The 18,249-nt window shown below is 53.1% G+C and overlaps 1 protein-coding gene and 1 long non-coding RNA gene across 9 annotated transcripts in view; both read left to right on the plus strand.

Moving 5' to 3' along the window:
* Positions 1–17,687, plus strand: part of TRIM9 (tripartite motif containing 9) — a 70,705-nt gene extending 53,018 nt beyond the window's left edge. For 2 of the 8 annotated variants that reach the window (XM_074544101.1, XM_074544102.1), the window contains exons 7-13: positions 2,062–2,200; positions 7,186–7,374; positions 10,208–10,249; positions 11,288–11,311; positions 12,328–12,631; positions 13,691–13,853; positions 16,087–17,687. In XM_074544101.1, the coding sequence (XP_074400202.1) occupies positions 2,062–2,200; positions 7,186–7,374; positions 10,208–10,249; positions 11,288–11,311; positions 12,328–12,631; positions 13,691–13,853; positions 16,087–16,149 (924 nt within the window). In that variant the 3' untranslated portion in view covers positions 16,150–17,687. The other 6 variants (XM_074544106.1, XM_074544107.1, XM_074544103.1 and 3 more) reach the window with 5 other exon arrangements.
* Positions 7,381–9,617, plus strand: LOC141729449 (uncharacterized). Its single transcript, XR_012580953.1, has 2 exons — positions 7,381–9,401; positions 9,438–9,617. It is a non-coding gene; the product is annotated as an uncharacterized LOC141729449 (long non-coding RNA).
* Positions 17,688–18,249: the final 562 nt, after the last annotated feature.

Genomic DNA, 18,249 nt, shown 5'->3' on the forward strand with positions numbered 1-18,249 from the left:
CCATGGGATTTGGGGGATGTTCTGCCTCCAGGGATTCCTGAGACAGGATTTGGGGGAAGTTCTGCCTCCAGGGGTTCCTGAGACAGGATTTGGGGGGATGTTCTGTCTCCAGGGATTCCTTGCTATGGGATTTGGGGGATGACTGCCTCCAGGGATTCCCTTTCACAGGATTTGGGGGGATGTTCTGCCTCCAGGGATTCCTGAGACAGGATTTGGGTATGTTCTGCCTCCAGGGATTCCCTTTCACAGGATTTGGGGATGTTCTGCTTCCAGGGATTCCCTTTCACAGGATTTGAGGGGTTCTGCCTCCAGGGATTCCCTGCCACAAGATTTATCCTCATATTATTTTTTTAGGTCGTGTCTTCCCTGCTGGGTTGCCCAGGGAAGCAGATGGTGCAGACACAGTGTGGGGTTTGGGGTGCAGGGTGATTTGAGGGAGTGCAAATGCCTTTCCAGTGGCCACCTTGACTTGGAAACTCAAAGTTTGAGGCTCTTGTTACCCCAGAGCAGCTGTGGCTGCCCCTGGATCCCTGGCAGTGCCCAAGGCCAGGTTGGACAGGGCTCAGAGCAGCCTGGGACAGTGGAAGGTGTCCCTGCCCATGGCAATACGGGAACAAGATGGTTTTTAAGGTCAATTCCAATCCAAGCCATTCCATAAAATCCATATTTTTAGGCTGCTGAATATTTCATGCAAGGCATGCTAATTGCCATGAAAGCCTCATGGTTTGCCAGCTGCCAGCAAGCAGAGGTGTTTAAGGCCTGAGGGCCTTTAAATTGCTGTAATTACACAATTAAAATATGATTTTTCTCTGATCCAACACGCCAATAATTATCCTGGCGTGCTCACATCCACGGAGGGCAGGCACAGGAGCAGCCCAGTGCACTCTGCATTCACCCACAGTGAGCTCAGGGGTGGGACCTGCAGGGAAGGGAGCAGCAGGATGGGTGTGGGGAGAACAAGGTCAGTGCTTGCTGCTGGTAATTTTCATCCCCCAAAATCCACACATCCCTGCCCTCTGGCACTGGGAGCCATTCCCTGGCTCCTGTCCCTCCATCCCTTGTCCCCAGTCCCTCTGCAGCTCTCCTGGAGCCCCTTCAGGCCCTGCCAGGGGCTCTGAGCTCTCCTTGGAGCCTTCTCCTCTCCCAGCCTGGCTCCAGCCCTGGAGCAGCTCCATGCATTCCTCTGGGCTCTCTCCAGCAGCTCCACATCCTCCCGATGTTGCACCCCAGATCTGGGGACAGAGCTCCATGTGGGATCCCAGCTGAGCAGAGCAGAGGGGCAGAACGCCCCCGGCTCCTGCTGGAGCTGCAGCCCAGGGAACAAACCCCACCTTGCTCAGCCCCAGCCCTCCCCAGCCCCCAGCAGGGGGATCCTGTGCCCCCCAAGGTGTGCCAGGCTGTTCCCTGGGGTGGGGCTCACAGGGGTCCCAGGATGAGGGAAGAGATGAGGCTCTGACTCCATGTTTCAAGGGGCTGATATATATTATATTATATTATATTATATTATATTATATTATATTATATTATATTATATTATATTATATTATATTATATTATATTATATTATATTATATTATATTATATTATATTATATTGTTACATTACATAATATTACACTATATTATTTATAGTATATTATCATATATTATATTATTATTGTATATTATAGTATAGTATATTATAGTATATTATATATTAACGTATTGATTATATTATATAAATTACTATATTATATTAAAAGTATATCATATATTAAAACGACACTAAAAGAATAGAAGAAAGGATTTCATCTGAAGGCTTCAAAGGAAGGAAAGGAATGATGATAAAATCTTGTGTCTCTCAGAGAGTCCAAGCCAGCTGGGCTGTGATTGGCCATTAATTACAAACAACCACATGAGACCAATCACAGATGTCCCTGTTGCTTTCCACAGCAGCAGATAATCAATGTTTCCATTTCGTTCCTGAGGTCTCTCAGGAGAACAGACCCCAGCAAAGGCATTTTTCGTGCAGTGCGTCAGTGGCATTACCATCCCTGGCACTGACAGGAGCCGTTTCTTGCAGGAGGTGTACGTGGGCAAGGAGACCATGTGCACAGTGGATGGGCTGCACTTCAACAGCACCTACAGCGCCCGTGTCAAGGCCTTCAACAAGTCCGGAGTCAGCCCCTACAGCAAGACCCTGGTGCTGCAGACTTCCGAGGGTAAGGAAGGGCCTGGACACGGCCCCGGAGAGCGCAGCCCAGCTCCTGCTGCCCGCCCTGGGCCAGCCCTGCAGCAGCACCAGCGCTGAGCCGGGCACAGCTGGGCACAGCTGGGGCAGGAGCCTCCAGCAGAGCCAGCAGCTCCATCCCAGCCCTTTCCTGTGCTCTCTGGGGAGACACGGGGGGAGCGTGGAGTGCAGGGAGACCCCGAGGCCTGGCAGTGATTGGGGTCTGACTCCATCATTCAGAGTGCTGAACAATTAAGCTATTCTGTATTGCTAATACTAATAAATATATAATTATTCTGTATTATAGAATAGTATTAGTAATACAGAAAATATAATATATATTCTATATTACTAATACTAATATATATAATTATTCCATATTATAGAATAGTATTAGCAATACAGAAAATATAATATATATTCTATATTACTAATACTAATATATCTATAATTATTCCATATTATAGAATAGTATTAGTAATACAGAAAATATAATATATATTCTATATTACTAATACTAATATATATAATTATTCTACATTATAGAATAGTATTAGTAATACAGAAAATATATATTCTATATTACTAATACTAATATATATAATTATTCCATATTATAGAATAGTATTAGTAATACAGAAAATATAATATATATTCTATATTACTAATACTAATATATATAGTTATTCTATATCATAGAATAGTATTAGTAATACAGAAAATATAATATATATTCTATATTACTAATACTAATATATCTATAATTATTCCATATTATAGAATAGTATTAGCAATACAGAAAATATAATATATATTCTATGTTACTAATACTAATATATATAGTTATTCTACATTATAGAATAGTATTAGTAATATAGAATATATTATATATATTCTATATTACTAATACTAATATATTATTAATACTATGCTAAACAGATACTATACTAAAGAAAACTGTACTCATGTTTTATATTATACTAATGAAAAACCCATGGCTGTCTGAGCCAGCCAGGACACAGCTTGGAGTGATTGCTTAATTAACACAGACAACCATCATCAGAGTCCAATTACCAAATCCCTTCAGGTAAACAATCTTCCTGACACATTCCACATGTGCAAAAACAACAGGAGCAGTGAATAGAGATAAGAATTTTTTTCTCTCCTTCCCTGAGGTTTCTCAGGACAGGTCCTTGGGAAATTGTGCCTGCTGCTCTCTGGGAAGGGAGGTGTTTGAATTTGGGGTGACGTGACACAGAAGGGAAGCTGAGATGCTCCCATTGGGCCCATTTAAAGCAAAGCACTGCCAGCACTGCTCCTGAATGCCATGAGCACAGGGTCCAGGCAGGGAGCAGAGGGGCCATGGAGCAGTGTTTTGGTGTCCTGGTGTCCTTCCAGAGCCAGGCAAGCCCTGCAGCATCGTCTGCATCACCCCCACACCCACTCAGAATATTAAACCCTCCCTTGCAGGCTGCAGGGGAATCTCCCTGCCTGCCTTTAAGTACATTTGTCACAGCAGGCACTTAATCCATGGTGGAAAATTGGTTTATTCCTGCCGTGCAGGTGGAGAGTGGCGGGGCTGGCTCCGGGGTGGGAGTGGGGAGCTGCAGCTGGGCAGGCAGGGATCAGCCCCCTCCAGGCACAAATCCCTTCTGTGGGAGCTCTCCACGCTTGCTGCAATCCCTTTTCCTTGCTCCCAGATGAAAATCTCTCTTTTCCAAGCCGTGTGAGGGTTTTTGACAGCAGCACCCAGCTGGCTGGCAGCTGGCATCAGAAGGGAGCACACACAGCTCGTGGGGCTGCTGGGGGGGTGGAAGGAAGGGGAGAGCCACAGAGCAGCCCTGGGGGCTTTCAGCAAGGAGCAAAATGGGATTTTTGCTGGAAAAGTAGAAGACAAAAGCAGAGCAAGCTTGTTTCTCCTAGAGAAATTAAGCTAGTTTCCCTTGCTGCCTGCAGATCACCATTCCAGTTTGGAAAGGGCAGGTCAGCCAGGAATGGGATTCACTCAGAGCTAGAGCAGACAGCAAAACTGTGACAAACTTCTCACAGGAGAGGCAGGGAGGGCACAGCACAGCACAGAGGCCTTGGCACATCTGTCAGAGACACCTCAGTGCCTGTTTGCAAACTGAGCACCAGCAGCACAGGAGCTGCAGGAGTTCCTCTGGAGATGCAGGGAGGGGATGAGCTGCATCCAGCCCCGTGCCAGGCTGGCCAAAGCCTGAAGGTCAACAGCTCCCACGCCAGCCTTAGCAGGAGACAGCAGAGCTGTGACTTCTCATCTCCTCTGTGCCTCACACGACACATCTGAGACACAATTTCCTCATCAAAACCAGCTGGGCTTGAAGTTGTCCCAGCCAGGAGTTGACAGGGTCCCCTCTATGATCTTCCCAGCTTTGATTGCCTCTCAGAGGTGTTCTCACCTTGAGCCAAGCTCCAAAATACAAAGGAATCTGGGAGAAAATAGCTGCTTGTGGTCCCAGCAGGGCTGTGCCACCAAGGAGAAGTTCCATCTCCTTGGCTGCATTCATTCAGCCTTTTCACTTGAATGAGCTCTTGCATTTGTTATTCCAGCACATAAAAAAGAGCAGGGAGAAAAAGTCAAACGGGCCTGGAGCATTTTGTGCTCTTAGAGGCTGCCTGAGCTCTTTGGGATTGAAAGAGAAATAAATCACATCTGTGTGTGCAGCTTCCGGATATCCCAGTGCCTGTGAAAGGAGCACATCACAGCCCTGGCTTGGGCTTTTATTCTTGGCTTTTAGAGCACCATCAGCCCTTCTTAAGAGCTATTTTGTCTGAAGTAGGCTGAGCTTTTCCCTTCAGCCAAGCTCTGCAGCTTCCTGCAAAGTGGTTGTGTGGGAAGAGAGGACAAAAAAGGGACAGGCTGGATGTGAAGAGAGAATCTCTCTGAACTGCTCTGAATCTCTGGCTGTCCTGCTGTAAGTGGCTCTGAGGAATTCTGGCATTGAAGAGCTGGTTTGTAGCTCTGGCCCATGAGATCTTCATCTGCAGCCTGTGCAAGGGAACTGAAGCTTTTCCTCTGCTTCCTGTGAGCAGAGAGTAGTGGGGAGCAAAAGGCCTTGCAGGGTTCAGCATCTGAAGAGAACCAGGATGAGAAGAAGGGGATTTGTCTGGGGCCCTGCAGGTGCTGCCCAGGCAAACGGCCACAGCAATTGCCTGGTGGAAAATCCCATGGGAAGGCAGCACAGGCAGGAATCTGCAGCAGGAGCATCTTCCCAGCCCTTGGGAGAGGCACCTTCTGCTCATCCCCAGGGAAACTGTGGCAGGTCACTCTTCAGAGCTGGTGCTTGGTGCCACCAGCAGGACAAGGCTGGGAGAAGGTCTGAGCTCCTGAGCCCTTCCATGTGCTGGGGCTTCCCAGGGATGGAGATCCCTGTCCCCAGCACAGCCAAGGGGCAGCGGGGTGGAAGGTGACATCCTTGCCTTGGACTGTGTCCCCTCCTGAGCTATTTGGGGCTGTTCCACACAACCACATCTTAGCCCAAGGCTCTGCCTTAACCTCTGTTTCTCCAGCACCTGAAAGAAGCTCAGCTGTGGGCTGGGAAGTGAGTCTGGAAGTTCCCAAGGTGACCCAGGACACAGACATGTCCCAGAGTTTGGCTGGTGGCAGCTCTGCTTGGCTGCCCTGGGGTCTCTCCCAGCCTCCTCCTCCTCCTCCCTGAGCTGGGCAGCCCCTGCTCTGCTGCTTTTCCCTCATCCAGCAGATTTCCTGGCCTCTGGCCAGACTCCTGCTGACCTCTTTCCATGCTCTGGATGTCAGGATGAAGGACCAGGTGGAGATGGAGAAATGGAGCTCGGCAGTTCCTCCCAGGCCTCTCTCCAGGCCCAGAGCTCCCTCCTCCCTTCCTCAGCCAAGCCAAGCACCAGAACCTTTTCTTTCAAGCCCAGCTCCTCATCTGGAGCCCAACTTTAAATTCCTGACCATCCGTGGAGTGACCCTGAGCAGCAACCAGGGTTTTTAAAGGTTGAGCAGCCCCAGGGGGACCAGCCTGCAGGGAGCCTCAGGGATGTGAGGGGTTAATCAGGGAGAGCCATGAGCACAGCCACTCGTGGTAGTAGTTACTCTCACTCCTGGTAGGGTTAGAAGCTAAACTAATAAACAAACTTTGAGCTCTGTTTATTGGCTGTTGTGCAATAATTTCTCTCCTCTGACCCCACTGACACCCTTTGCTTCCACAGCCTGGGCCACAGCAGCAGCAGCAAATTGCAGAAGTTACAACCACCATGCAAGGAAATGTTCCCTTTTTTATCTGTTTTAACACAATTCCCAGCTCAGTCCATTCTCACAGGCAGAGCTGGGAAGGCTGGGGGATGCAGTGTGAGTGTGTGGATGCTGGATTCTACATTTTCATGTTAACACAATCCTGGAAGAGGTCAGGGAGGAAACTGTGGGAGGTGACTGTGGTTGCAGGGAACAGGAACCAATGACCCCAGAGGTTCCCTCTGCTCTGACATCATTTTTGCTGTGAATGCCACAGGTAAAATTCTTGCTGTAAGGCTCAGATGTGTTTTGACAGGTACAAAGGGATACCAAGAACACAACCTCCCGAACAACCCTTGAGTAAGGTGGGTGCTTGGTGGTTCTTAGGGTGCTGGAGCTTAGCACAGCCCTGCAAAATGTCACCAGCTGGGTTTCCCACCCCTGGGAAAAGGTTTGGGATGTGTTAAAGCACGATGGGACATGTGCATGGTAACCTGTGGATTCTTTTAGGTGCATTACTGTGAAGAGATGCAGAACCCCCCCCCCCTTTACAGAAAACCAGTTGAATTTTTGAATTTGTCACGGGGACACTTTGGAAGATGAACATGATTTCCTTGCTGCCAGGCTGCCCTGAAGGGTCTCTGTGGGCTGCCCAGCACCAGCCATTCCTCAGGGACCTCTCAGAGCTGTTTGCTGCTCTCTGCCCAGCAGCAGAGAGCCCGTGTCTGATGTGCAGTTTGCCTTGATCTTACATTTAGACACGCAGTCAGAAGAGCAGACCCTCCCTTTCCCAGTGCCTTTGGAAAGATCGCAGCTTCGTAGAATGAGTCCTTTCTCCTCCACCCTTAACCTGCAACCCAGCTTCTCGGGGAGATCCTACTTTGAGCTAAGATCTTCGGCCCACCAGCTGAGCTTGCATTCCTCCTTACAGTCCCTGAATTCAGCCGGTGAGCTGAGCACCTCTGGCCTTGCCTCTTGGTCTGTGCTTCTGGGCATCTCCAAACTCTCTGTTTGTTCTGTTCTGTTGTGTTTGTTTTTGCCATGACACGCAGATGGCAGTGGGAATTCTTTCTGTTTGTCAGTGGCCTGCTCCTGCCGCCCAGGGGGGTCAGTGGTTGCTTCTCCTGGGGTGTTTCAGGTGTGGGCTGATGGAGCAGCACAGTCATTCCTTACCTGGGTGCTGCTCTTGGCAAGGCTGAGCCCTTTGGTGATTATAAATCCCTGAATGGGTTGGGTTAGAAGGGACCTTAAAGCTTCCAACCTCCTGGTATGGGCAGGGACACTTTCCTCTAGAAGATTCCTCATTTCTGGTTTGTGTTGAGCTTGTGTCAAGGGTTAATCAGAAAAGGCATTCCCTGGGTGAAACCTGTGGGAATATCCCCAAGCTTTCCTTTCCGAGCACAACCAGGAAACGCAGCCTCTGCTGGGAGATTTGGTCTGTGAAATGAGTTTGGTTGGTTAAATCTAGACCCCTCTTAGGGAAGAGGCGAGTCTGGACACAGGCTCTGGCTTGTTGCTCAGAGAGACTGAGGACTCCCCGTCCCTGAAGTGTCTGTGCCAGGCCTGGTTGGAGCAGCCAGGGATAGTGGAAGGTGTCCCTGACCACAGCAGGGGTGTGGAATGAGGTGATTTGTGGAATGAGGTGATTTGTGGAATGAGGTGATTGATTTGTGTCCCCTCCAACCCAAACCAGTTTGGGATTCTGTGATTCCAGCTCACAGCCCAACTTAGGGCCTGGAGACATGGGGCTTTGAGCACTGGGCTCGGCTTTTCCAACCCCAGATGTGCCCATCCCAAGGCCCTGTTTCCTGCAGAGCACAGGCCCCACCCCTGTCCTGTGCTGCCTCTGTGGCCCGGCAGCCCCACACGAGCTCGATCCGTGTGCCCAGAACCGCGGGCTGTGCTGGGATGGGGGCAGCTCAGGCACAGTGAGGGATGGATGTGGGCAGCCAGCAAGGAGCCACAGGGATCTCTCAGAGCTGTTTTCTAACCAATCTTTGCACATCTTCTGTTGCTAAAGATCCTGGGCCCTGATTCTTCCACCACTCTGGATTTACACCGCTCCAAAGGCATTCATTCCCACCTTTCTCTGGTGGAAGCCCTGGAAGAATGGGGGCCCCCGATTGTTTGACTTCCATCCCATAACACGGAATGAGGAATGCTGCAGCATGACCCTTGCCAGAATAACCAGGGTGGAGGGGAGGGGACCCTGCAGACTTTCTTTTCTTTGTGCTTTTTGTGTTTGATTTCTCATCGTGCTGCTGTGAGCTGATGGCTTCCAACGCTGTTTTGTTACGGACGTTCCTTCCTTTGTGTCCGGGGTCCCGGGACCCTCCCGTGCTGCCCGTGAGCCAAACCCGTGTGTGCACCTTGCACCTTCTGCAGCCCCACTCTGGGGTGGGGGGACAGGGAAAATCGGGGTCCTGACAGCCACAACAGGGTCTGTGTGTCCCTCGTGAGAGCTTTGGAGCGCAGCGATGCGCGGAGCCCTGGAGGAGCGGAGCTGGAGTCGGGACACGGGGCAGGATTCATTAAAGCAGCCTCAGGAGGAGCCTCTTGGCACAGCACGGAGCACAACCACAGCCAGGTGCCTTCCCACCAACACCCAGGGCAGGAGGGGGAGACCAGGCACAGAGCTGGGCAGGGGTGGCCCTAAAATCCAGGCACAGAGCTGGGCAGGGGTGGCCCTAAAATCCAGCGCCCTTCATGAGTGCTGTCCCACACAGTGCCAACACGGGGCTTGTGTTGGTGTCTCCTCCTGGTGACGATGAGCTCCTGGACCAGGACAAGCTCCTGGATCAGGGCAAGCCCCTAGGTCAGGAGAAGCTCCTGGATTAGGGCAAGCTCCTGGATCAAGACAAGCCTCTAGGTCAGGACAAGCTCCTGGATCAGGACAAGCTTCTAGGTAAGAAAAAGCTGGATCAGGACAAGCCCTTTGATCAGGAAAAACTCCTGAATCAGGACAAGCCCCTAGGTCAGGACAAGCTCCTGAATCAGGACAAGCCCCTAGGTCAGGACAAGCTCCTGGATGAGGACAAGCTTCTAGGTAAGAAAAAACTGGATCAGGGCAAGCTCCTAGGTCCTGATCCAGGAGGATCAGTACAAGCCCCTAGGTCAGGAAAAACTCCTGGAACAGGACAAGCCCCTAGGTCAGAACAAGCTCCTGGATCAGGACAAGCTCCTGGATTAGGGCAAGCTCCTAGGTAAGAAAAAACTGGATCAGGACAAGCTCGTGGATCAGAACAAGCCCCTAGGTCAGGACAAGCTCCCGGGTCAGTCCCTGGATCGCATGAGATGCATGCAATGAGGCACAGGAGCATGAAGGGCACCCCAACACATCCTGCCCTTGGAGCTGATGAAGCTACAGCCCTTTGGGGTCTGAGGCAGGCGTCAGCCCCCAAGGATCTCCATTCCAGCTCCATCCCACCCCAGACCCATCAGGAGCTGCCTTTTCCCCAATTCTTGTCCTTCAAGGAGTGGTTTTCCAATCAGTTTAGACAATCTTTACCAAGCAGCCAAGATACTCCACCAAGGCTAAAATTTCCTGCCTTTTTCTGGAGAAAAGCAGAATAATTTGGCATCCTGAGCAGTCAGGCTTTATCCAGTCCACACTCAAACTCCCAGGCTGTGTTTGCCACCCCTCTCCGTGCCCTCTGGCTTTTAATGAATCAGGCCTCCCGTGGCTGCTGGATGCTTAATTAGCAATGAAATGCTCAGAGTGTTTGTCAGGAGGTTGTTGTTCCTTAGCTGTGATGTGTGAAATGTAGTATCTCTTTATAGGATGCAATTTTGACTCACAAGGATCGCCTTACTCCCAATTAGGCAAGTATCTTAATTACAATTAACTGGCACCTCCTGCCTGTTGCTTCATTCTTTTTATTCTTTTTGCTTTTTTATCTTTTCTTTGGCGACTGAGCAGCGTTTCTTGCTCATACCCTGCTTGCAGAGCACTCCTGGATGTGACAGAATCATGGAATTGTTGAGGTTGGAAAAGCCCTCTGAGTCCAACTATTCCCCAGCACTGCCAAGGCCACCACTGACCCCTGTCCCCAAGTGCCACATCCACAAGGCTTTCAAATCCAAGAATGGGAACTCCACCACTGCCCTAGGCAGGAGGCAAATTTGGAGAGGTTATGGTGGCTGGATGTTGTAAAGGCATTTTGGTTTTCCCAATAATGGTTTTAAAGGGAAGCCTGAGGTCAGTGCTCTGGAAATGGCCTTGTAATTGAGCACTGATTCTTCTGCTCTCCTTCTCTTTTGAACTGAAAGAGGGCTGGGTTAGGTTGGATTTGGGGAAGGAATTCCTGGCTGTGAGGGTGGGCAGGCCCTGGCACAGGTGCCCAGAGCAGCTGTGGCTGCCCCTGGATCCCTGGCAGTGTCCAAGGCCAGGTTGGAGCAACCTGGGCGAGTGGAAGGTGTCCCTGCCCATGGCAGTGGGTGGAACAGGACAAATTTTAAGGTTCCATCCAACCCAAACCATTCCATGATTCTCAGTGCACATCCCTGCTCATTAAGGCACTTGAACATGGGCCAAATGCCCTGGATGCAATTAGCCCCTTTGCAGCTAATTAAAGCAAGGGGGCTGCTGCTTGCCTGTCCTCTTCAGGCTGTCACAGAGCCAGTCCTGCCCATTCCCCTGCAGAAGGAGCCTGCAGCCCTGTGGGGTTCCCTGCTCACCCTGCACCCTCCAACAGCCCCAGCCCATCCTCGCGCCTCTCGCCCCACCATGATGCAAACTGCCAACAGATCCATGCTCTGGCCGGAGCCCCAGACAAGCAGCAATGGTTTCTCCTTCTCTCCCCCACCCAACCTGACGTGCTGTTTTCTCTCCTGCATGCCTTTCCCTGGGGATGACCACAGTTGACATTAAAAAAATGGTGGCAGGTACGGCACCCCCGTGCACGGGGAGCGCGGGCGGCGCGGGGCGGCCGCGTGCATGGCAGCTGTCCCGTGCAGCCTTCCAATAAACCAGAGTCGACCGGTCTCACACGAGTGGTTTTGTTTTTCAAGCCGCCAGAGTGTTCTGTTGGATGTGTCAGTTCACGTTTTCAGCTGGAGGAAACCACCTGGGGAACCGGGCTGGTGGCTTGTCCATGACTCCCTGTCCCTGTGTCTTGTCGAGGACGTGACACTGTGTCTGTCAGATTTGCAGTAACCAGGTCCTGTTCAAACCAGCAGCCCTACGGAATCCTGGAGGTTTTGGGGCATTTTCCAGCCTTCCCATGAGTTCTTGTCGTAGGTGTGGCTCGTTGCTTGGCAGGGAGGTTTCTTTGTGTGACTCAGTGAATGAAGACCTTTGTGTGTGCTTTTGGTTCCCAAAAACAGCCCTTAAATACACACACAGAGTTTATCTGCTGATCCTCAGTTCCCTTCCCACACTGACCTGACTCTGCAAACTGATAACACTCGGTCCTGAGAGTAAGTTACATTCCAGGCCAGGCTGGACAGGGCTTGGAGCAACCTGGGATAGTGGAAGGTGTCCCTGCCATGGCAGCAGTTGGAACAAGATGGGCTTTAAGATCCCTTCCAACCCAAACCCTTCCACGATTCCATAATTCTGTTAGAGCCTGGAGACCTGGCGAGGATCACATCTCCTGCAAGGGCCAGATTTTAGGAGGCCTTGAGGATCCTGCAGGCTCACGAGCTGAGACATTGGCAACCACGGAGCAGCAAGAGCGAAACTCCTCCAAGTCCTGGCCATAAAACCTCAGGCACACTGGCAGCTGCAGCCACAGGAGCTCAGAGCATCCCTGCGTGGTGGAAGTTGTCTCTCTGTGGTGGAAGTTGTCCCTCCCTGGTGGAAGCTCCGTGTCCTGCATGCAGCATGCCCCGTCCGTGTCGCTGCCCGCGGCCCCGGCGCGTCCCCACCGCGCTAACCCCGCCTTGTTTGTGTGTTCCAGTTGCTTGGTTCTCTTTCGACCCCTCCTCTGCCCACGCTGACATCATCTTTTCCAATGACAACCTGACTGTCACCTGCAACAGCTACGACGACAGGGTGGTGCTGGGCAAAACGGGCTTTTCCAAAGGGCTGCACTACTGGGAGCTGTCCATCGACCGCTACGACAACCACCCCGACCCGGCCTTCGGCGTGGCGCGCATCGACGTGCTCAAGGATGCCATGCTGGGCAAGGACGACAAGGCCTGGGCCATGTACGTGGACAACAACCGCAGCTGGTTCATGCACAACAACTCCCACACCAACAGGTACGTGGGCAGCTGTGGTGCTGCAGTTTAGTTCAGTTTTGCTCTGTCTCACCCCTCGAAAATGTAGGGATTATTCCAAGTCTGTGATCCTCTCCCCTGAAGTGTCGTGGATCTGTAATCCCATTGGCTCAAGGTTTATTCTGTGCCCACTTTGAATCTCCCTGTTAAGCTTTGGGGGCAGACCAGATTCTCTCTTGGCCCTTTTCTCCCCAGGCTCTCCCTCTCTCCCTCTCTCCCCCTCCTTCCCTTTTCCCCCTTCTCCCTCACAAACCATGCTGCTTCTGGGGATGGGACCCCCAAAAAACCCTCATTTAATGAGCACCCTCAGAAGCCATGTGGAGTCTCCTTGCCTGCCTGCAGCTACCAGCGAACACACAGCTTAGGGGGCCCCCCAGGGATCCCCCCAAAGGAACTGCATCAGGCAGGGACAGGGGCTTCCCCCAGACACCCCAGCCCAAAGAGCCTGTGGCTTTGAGAGTGGCACCTGCAAGTGTCCATGTGGAGGGTGACATCAATCCTGGTCATCTCTGTTGGAGGTTGTGCCCTTCCCTGAGTGGGGATCAGGCCCTGCCTGCTTGGTGCTGCCTTGTTCAGTGCTCCTTCCCTGCCTGCCACCACTTTTTCCATGCTGGCTCTTCCTGTTGGCATCCCCTTCCCAGTAACAGCCAAATCCTTGCAACTCCTGCAGCAACATTTGCCTTGATCCCTGAGCCACTGCTCCTGTTCCACGTGGGACTGGGGACTTTGGGGAGAGCCTGGGGTCACTTTCCTGCAGGCCTTTCCCTGCAGGTTCTGGTGTGGCTTTGCTCCACAGTTCCACCTGCTTTCCCCCGTGGTTGTGTGGCTGTAGCTGCTCTCAGGGTGGCTTTTCATGGCAAGAGGAGAGCAGCTCCATGGGAGGGTAGAGGAGGAGGTTCCCAGGGAATGGTGAGCGTGGCTGGGATGGCAGCAGGTCATGGCCTGGCTCCTGGGTGAGTTGTGGTGTTCACCATCATCAGTCCTTGATCTCCATGGCCTGAGCCAGGAGCACGGGGGCCATTCAGCCTTTTCCCCCCACAGAACGGAGGGCGGGATCACGAAAGGGGCCACGGTGGGAGTGCTGCTGGATCTGACCAGGAGGACTCTGACCTTCTCCATCAACGAGGACCAGCAAGGGCCCGTGGCCTTTGAGAACCTGGAGGGTCTCTTCTTCCCCGCCGTCAGCCTCAACAGGAACGTGCAGGTACGGCTTGGTCAGGCTCTCTGGAGCAGGTGTGACATTGCCAGCAGTGGGAATGGTGACCTTGCTGTCACACTGCCCCTCATGCTGCTGTCACTGCAGGAGCAGGAGGGTTCTTGTGCAGCAAAGGTGGCTTGGAAGGAGCTGAATTTGCGCTCTAAACCACCTGTGAGTCTCCAGAATCAGGACAGGTCCTCCTGTAGCCTCATCCCTCACTCCAGGTTCCTCCCTCAGGGCTGCTGAAGCACCAGGGTTCTCCAGCCCTCCTCGATAACTGTGTTTGTGATGCTCCCTCACAAGAGCCTCACCAGCTCCTACAGCTTTCCCAGGTCCCGGATGGACCATCACCAGGGAGAGGGGCACCTTTCAAAGCCTGTTTGCCTCTGGGACATTTCAAACCCCTCTTCTCTCCCTCTCTCCCAAGCTCTCAGCTCTCCTGAACATCCCCAAGCTGTGCCACCAATCTGGTATTTCCATCTTTCATTTCTCTTCTCACTGACCACGTCCCCACTCTCCTCTGTCCCAGGGAATCCTGCACACCCTGGCTTGGGCACATCCCCCCTGGCACTGCCTGCACCCCAACCCTGCACAATGCCCAGGCACATCCAAGGACACAGGATGGATCATCTCAGGGTGCCCAGTGGGCGTCAGATCTGGAGAGGGCCTTTGGAACACAGCCTGGAGTGACAGGAGAAGGGGGAATGGCTTCCCAAAGGGCAGGAGGAGATGGGATATTGGGAAGAAACTCTTCTCTCTGAGGGTGGGGAGGCCCTGGAATAGAATTCACAGAGCAGCTGTGGCTGCCTCTGGATCCCTGGAAGTGTCCAAGTCCAAGTTGAACAGGGCTTGGAGCCACCTGGGACAGTGGAACGTGTCCCTGCCCATGGAGGGGGTGGAATGGGATGGGATTTGAGGTCACTTCCAACCCAAACCATTCTGGGATTTTATGATCACCCCTGTGCAAGGGCAGAGGCACCAAGTGGCCTCTGTGACTCAGGGATCCATGGATTAGGACATGGTGTGCCCTGTCCATCAGGATCATTGTGACTCAGGGATCCATGGATTAGGGCATGGTGTGCTCTGTCCATCAGGATCATTGTGATTCAGGGATCCATGGATGAGCACATGCTCTGCTCTGTCCATCAGGATCCAGGGCTTGCTGCACTGTCACCAAGGCAGTGACAATTTTCCAGCAGCACTGGGACAAAGGTGTGATGGGACCACCCCAAACTTTGGGAGCATCCTGGCCAAAGTGTCCCACCCCAAGGGTCTCACTGGCAGGGGAGTCTGCCTGGCTTGGAGAAATGTTTAATTAGGAAACACTAACGAATCCCTTGTTGTCTATGCTGGGTTTAGAGGTGCTGCATTAATTTGGTGTGGTAAAAACATCCTGCTGAGTGCTGGGTTTAACTCCTGCCTCAGTCCTCTACACTGCCATAAGGGACAAGGCTTCTCTGGAGCCCCTTGGCTTTGAGAGTTCCCTGGGCAAGGCAGTGCCTAAATCCCCTGACAGCACAGGAATCCCTTGGGATGCTGATCAAAGGCTGCTAATTAAGCCAAGCCATTTATTATGCTTTTTCAGAGGTATATGCCTAATTGAAAGCAACTCTAATTAGGAGGGAAATCTCTGTATTTTAGACAGTTTTCTTCAAATCTGTATCTGAAGGGGGAAATGCTGCTGCTGCAATAAAAGGAGGAATTGTGCTCTCCTCCCAAATGAAGGGAGGGAGGAGAGGGAGGGAGCTGAATTTCACCAGTGCCTGTGTGAGCATGGCCCTGCCCCGACATCCTGATGCTGCTCAGCTTCTCCACCACAAAGCTCCCTCCAGCAAAGAGCCACATGCCCTCCACCGTCCCTGTCCCCTCTCTGTCCCCATCCCCACTCAGCTTCTCCAGGATCTCCTCTGATGTCTTCACTGTCCTTCAGGTCCCCCTTTGTCCACGTCACCTGCACAAAGAGCCAGCTCCTGCCATGTCCCACCTCTCTGGCAGCCAGCTGTGGGATTTGTACACAGCCAGCTGGGAATATTTGGGGGACTTGCTACCAGCAGTCCCAGCTCACTCCAGCAGCACAGAAAAGTGAGGAACAAGCCAGATGGAGCCACTGCCACACTTGTGGGGACACCAGTCACACCCTGCCTGTCCCAGCGCTGCTCCTGCCCTCTCTGGGGACCATGTGCCAGCTGCCACAGCAGGCACGCTGGGACACAGCTGAGGCCCGTGTCTGTCCCTGCAGGTGACGCTGCACACCGGGCTGCCCGTGCCCGAGTTCTACGCTTCGCGCTCGGCCATGCCCTGAGGATGCTCCCGGAGCCGGCTGCCTCTTCTCGGGCTGAGAGGAGCCAGCCCGTTCCCTCCTGCAGGACAAGGCCAGGTCCCTGCCCAGCTGCCGGGTCCCTCTGGCGGAGATGGGGAAGGAATCAGGAAGGAAGATCCCGGCTTTGGGCCGCCTCCGCTCTCCGGCCTCCGCGCTGTCCCGTGTGTGTGCGCTTTGCTCTTTAGCTCTCCTTGGCTGATGAAGTACCTAGGTAGCCTGAGCTGTTCTCCTGTGTCTGCTTTTAGGTTTGGTTTTCCTGATTTGAGTTGGGGTTTTGGGGGAGGGGGGCAGTTCTGTCTCGCTTTCCCCGCCCGTGGGGGCAGCCCGAGGGACCCCACACGGGAACGCTTCCGCCCACGCCAGCCTGGTTACTTTGCAGGATTATTTCTTTCCCCTGCGGCCTTTCTTGCAGAGCACCCTCGGTCATGTGTAGAGGTGGGTCCTGGATTACCAGTCAGTCTCCATGTCCTTACCGGAACACCCCACTCTGTCCTGTGTCCCCCTGGGGCATCTCTGTGGGGCAGGGGGTGGCCGTCCTGTCCCCAGGTGCCCCGGGTGCTGGCAGGCCCTTGGTCGGGTGCTGAACGCCCACGGGGGGCTCTCCAGGGGCCCCCCACACCTCGGTGCACAGCCATAGACCGGAGAGCCCTCGCCCGGCTCTTTGGAGATTAGTGTTTATTTTTTTATAGTTGCCATATAAAGCCTAGCCTTAAATTCAACTGATAGTGTCCTTCCAATCACCAGAGAATTCATCCTGCAGCGAGGGCCTGACCGAGAGCCCGGGGGTGGGGATGGGATGGGATGGGATGGGATGGGATGGGATGGGATGGGATGGGATGGGATGGGATCGGATGGGATCGGATGGGATGGGATGGGGAGGAAGGAGAGCTGGCCACAGCCCCGCACTCAGGAACGCGCGCCTGCTGCCGGCAGCAGTTCCCATCGGCCGCCATCCCCTGCTCGACTTTCTGGTAATCCAGAGGCGGGAGAGGAACGGTGCCAGCCCCGTGTGGAGCCGAGAGCGCCTGCATGCGCTGTCCCCTCGCTGTCCCCGCGGAGCCGGGACGGGCACCGGGAGCGCTCCCAGCCCGGCTCCGGGCGGGATGCGACGGGAGCGCCGGCCCAGCAGAAAGACAAATGTAAATAGCCCATTCCCTGCCAGCCTGCCCTCCTCTAGGACAGCCCCTTGTTGCTCTAGCATTAGGTTTTCCTAATTTATTGGATGGGTGCTATCTCGTTGACTCCCGCCGAGGAGTTCCTCCCAGCTGCCCGAGCCGTGTTGCGGGACAACGCCGGGCAGAGCTGCTGGGTGGATTCCTGCGGAGCCCCCGTGGCCGGCTCACCCGGGGCTCCTCTCTCAGCCTCAGTCATCCCCCGTTCTTTAGGGTGTCCATGGTGCTTCTTAGAGTCCCAGTGATTGTAAGAGTCGTCCCCCCGTTGCGCGATGGTAGCCGCACACAGCCGCTGTACTGACGACAATGTCATGTTTGCCGTTCTAATAAAGGACTTTTACCAGAGAAGGGCAGAGCTTCCCGAGCATCTCTGTGCTTCACTTCCCATCTCATCCCCCCTGGTGCACATCCTTGGCCAGAGGCAGCAGCAGAGAATGGACAGAACTCGCTCAATGGGAGGGAGAGGGCCGTGGGAGCTGATGGAGAAGGAATTCTTGGCTGTGAGGGTGGGAGGCCCTGGCACTGCTTGCCCAGAGAAGCCCCTGGATCCCTGGAAGGAGGGAGGAATGGATACAGAGCACCATCTCCCCAGGGAGATGAAATAGAGGCAAAATTCAAAGGGATCGGTGGAGGGGGAGCCATTTCCAAGGGAACAGCGTGGAGAGTTCTCCCAGGGCCGTGAGAAGGACTCGCTGCTGGGATATCAGTGCCTGCTCTGTTTTCCCAGAGTGGCTCAGGAGAGGTTTTCAATGTGCAGCCTCTGAGCTCATCACGGGCTCCAGTCCAGGGCTAAAGAAGAAAATGCTAATGCATGAAGTGCATCTCAGAAGGATGCTTGTTCCTTCCAGAGTGGGAATGTGCCAGGAACACCGGAGATACAGGAAACTGCATCTTCCCTGCAGCATGTAAA

The sequence above is a fragment of the Zonotrichia albicollis genome, chromosome 6, assembly GCF_047830755.1.
Source record: "Zonotrichia albicollis isolate bZonAlb1 chromosome 6, bZonAlb1.hap1, whole genome shotgun sequence".
Lineage (NCBI taxonomy): Eukaryota > Metazoa > Chordata > Aves > Passeriformes > Passerellidae > Zonotrichia > Zonotrichia albicollis.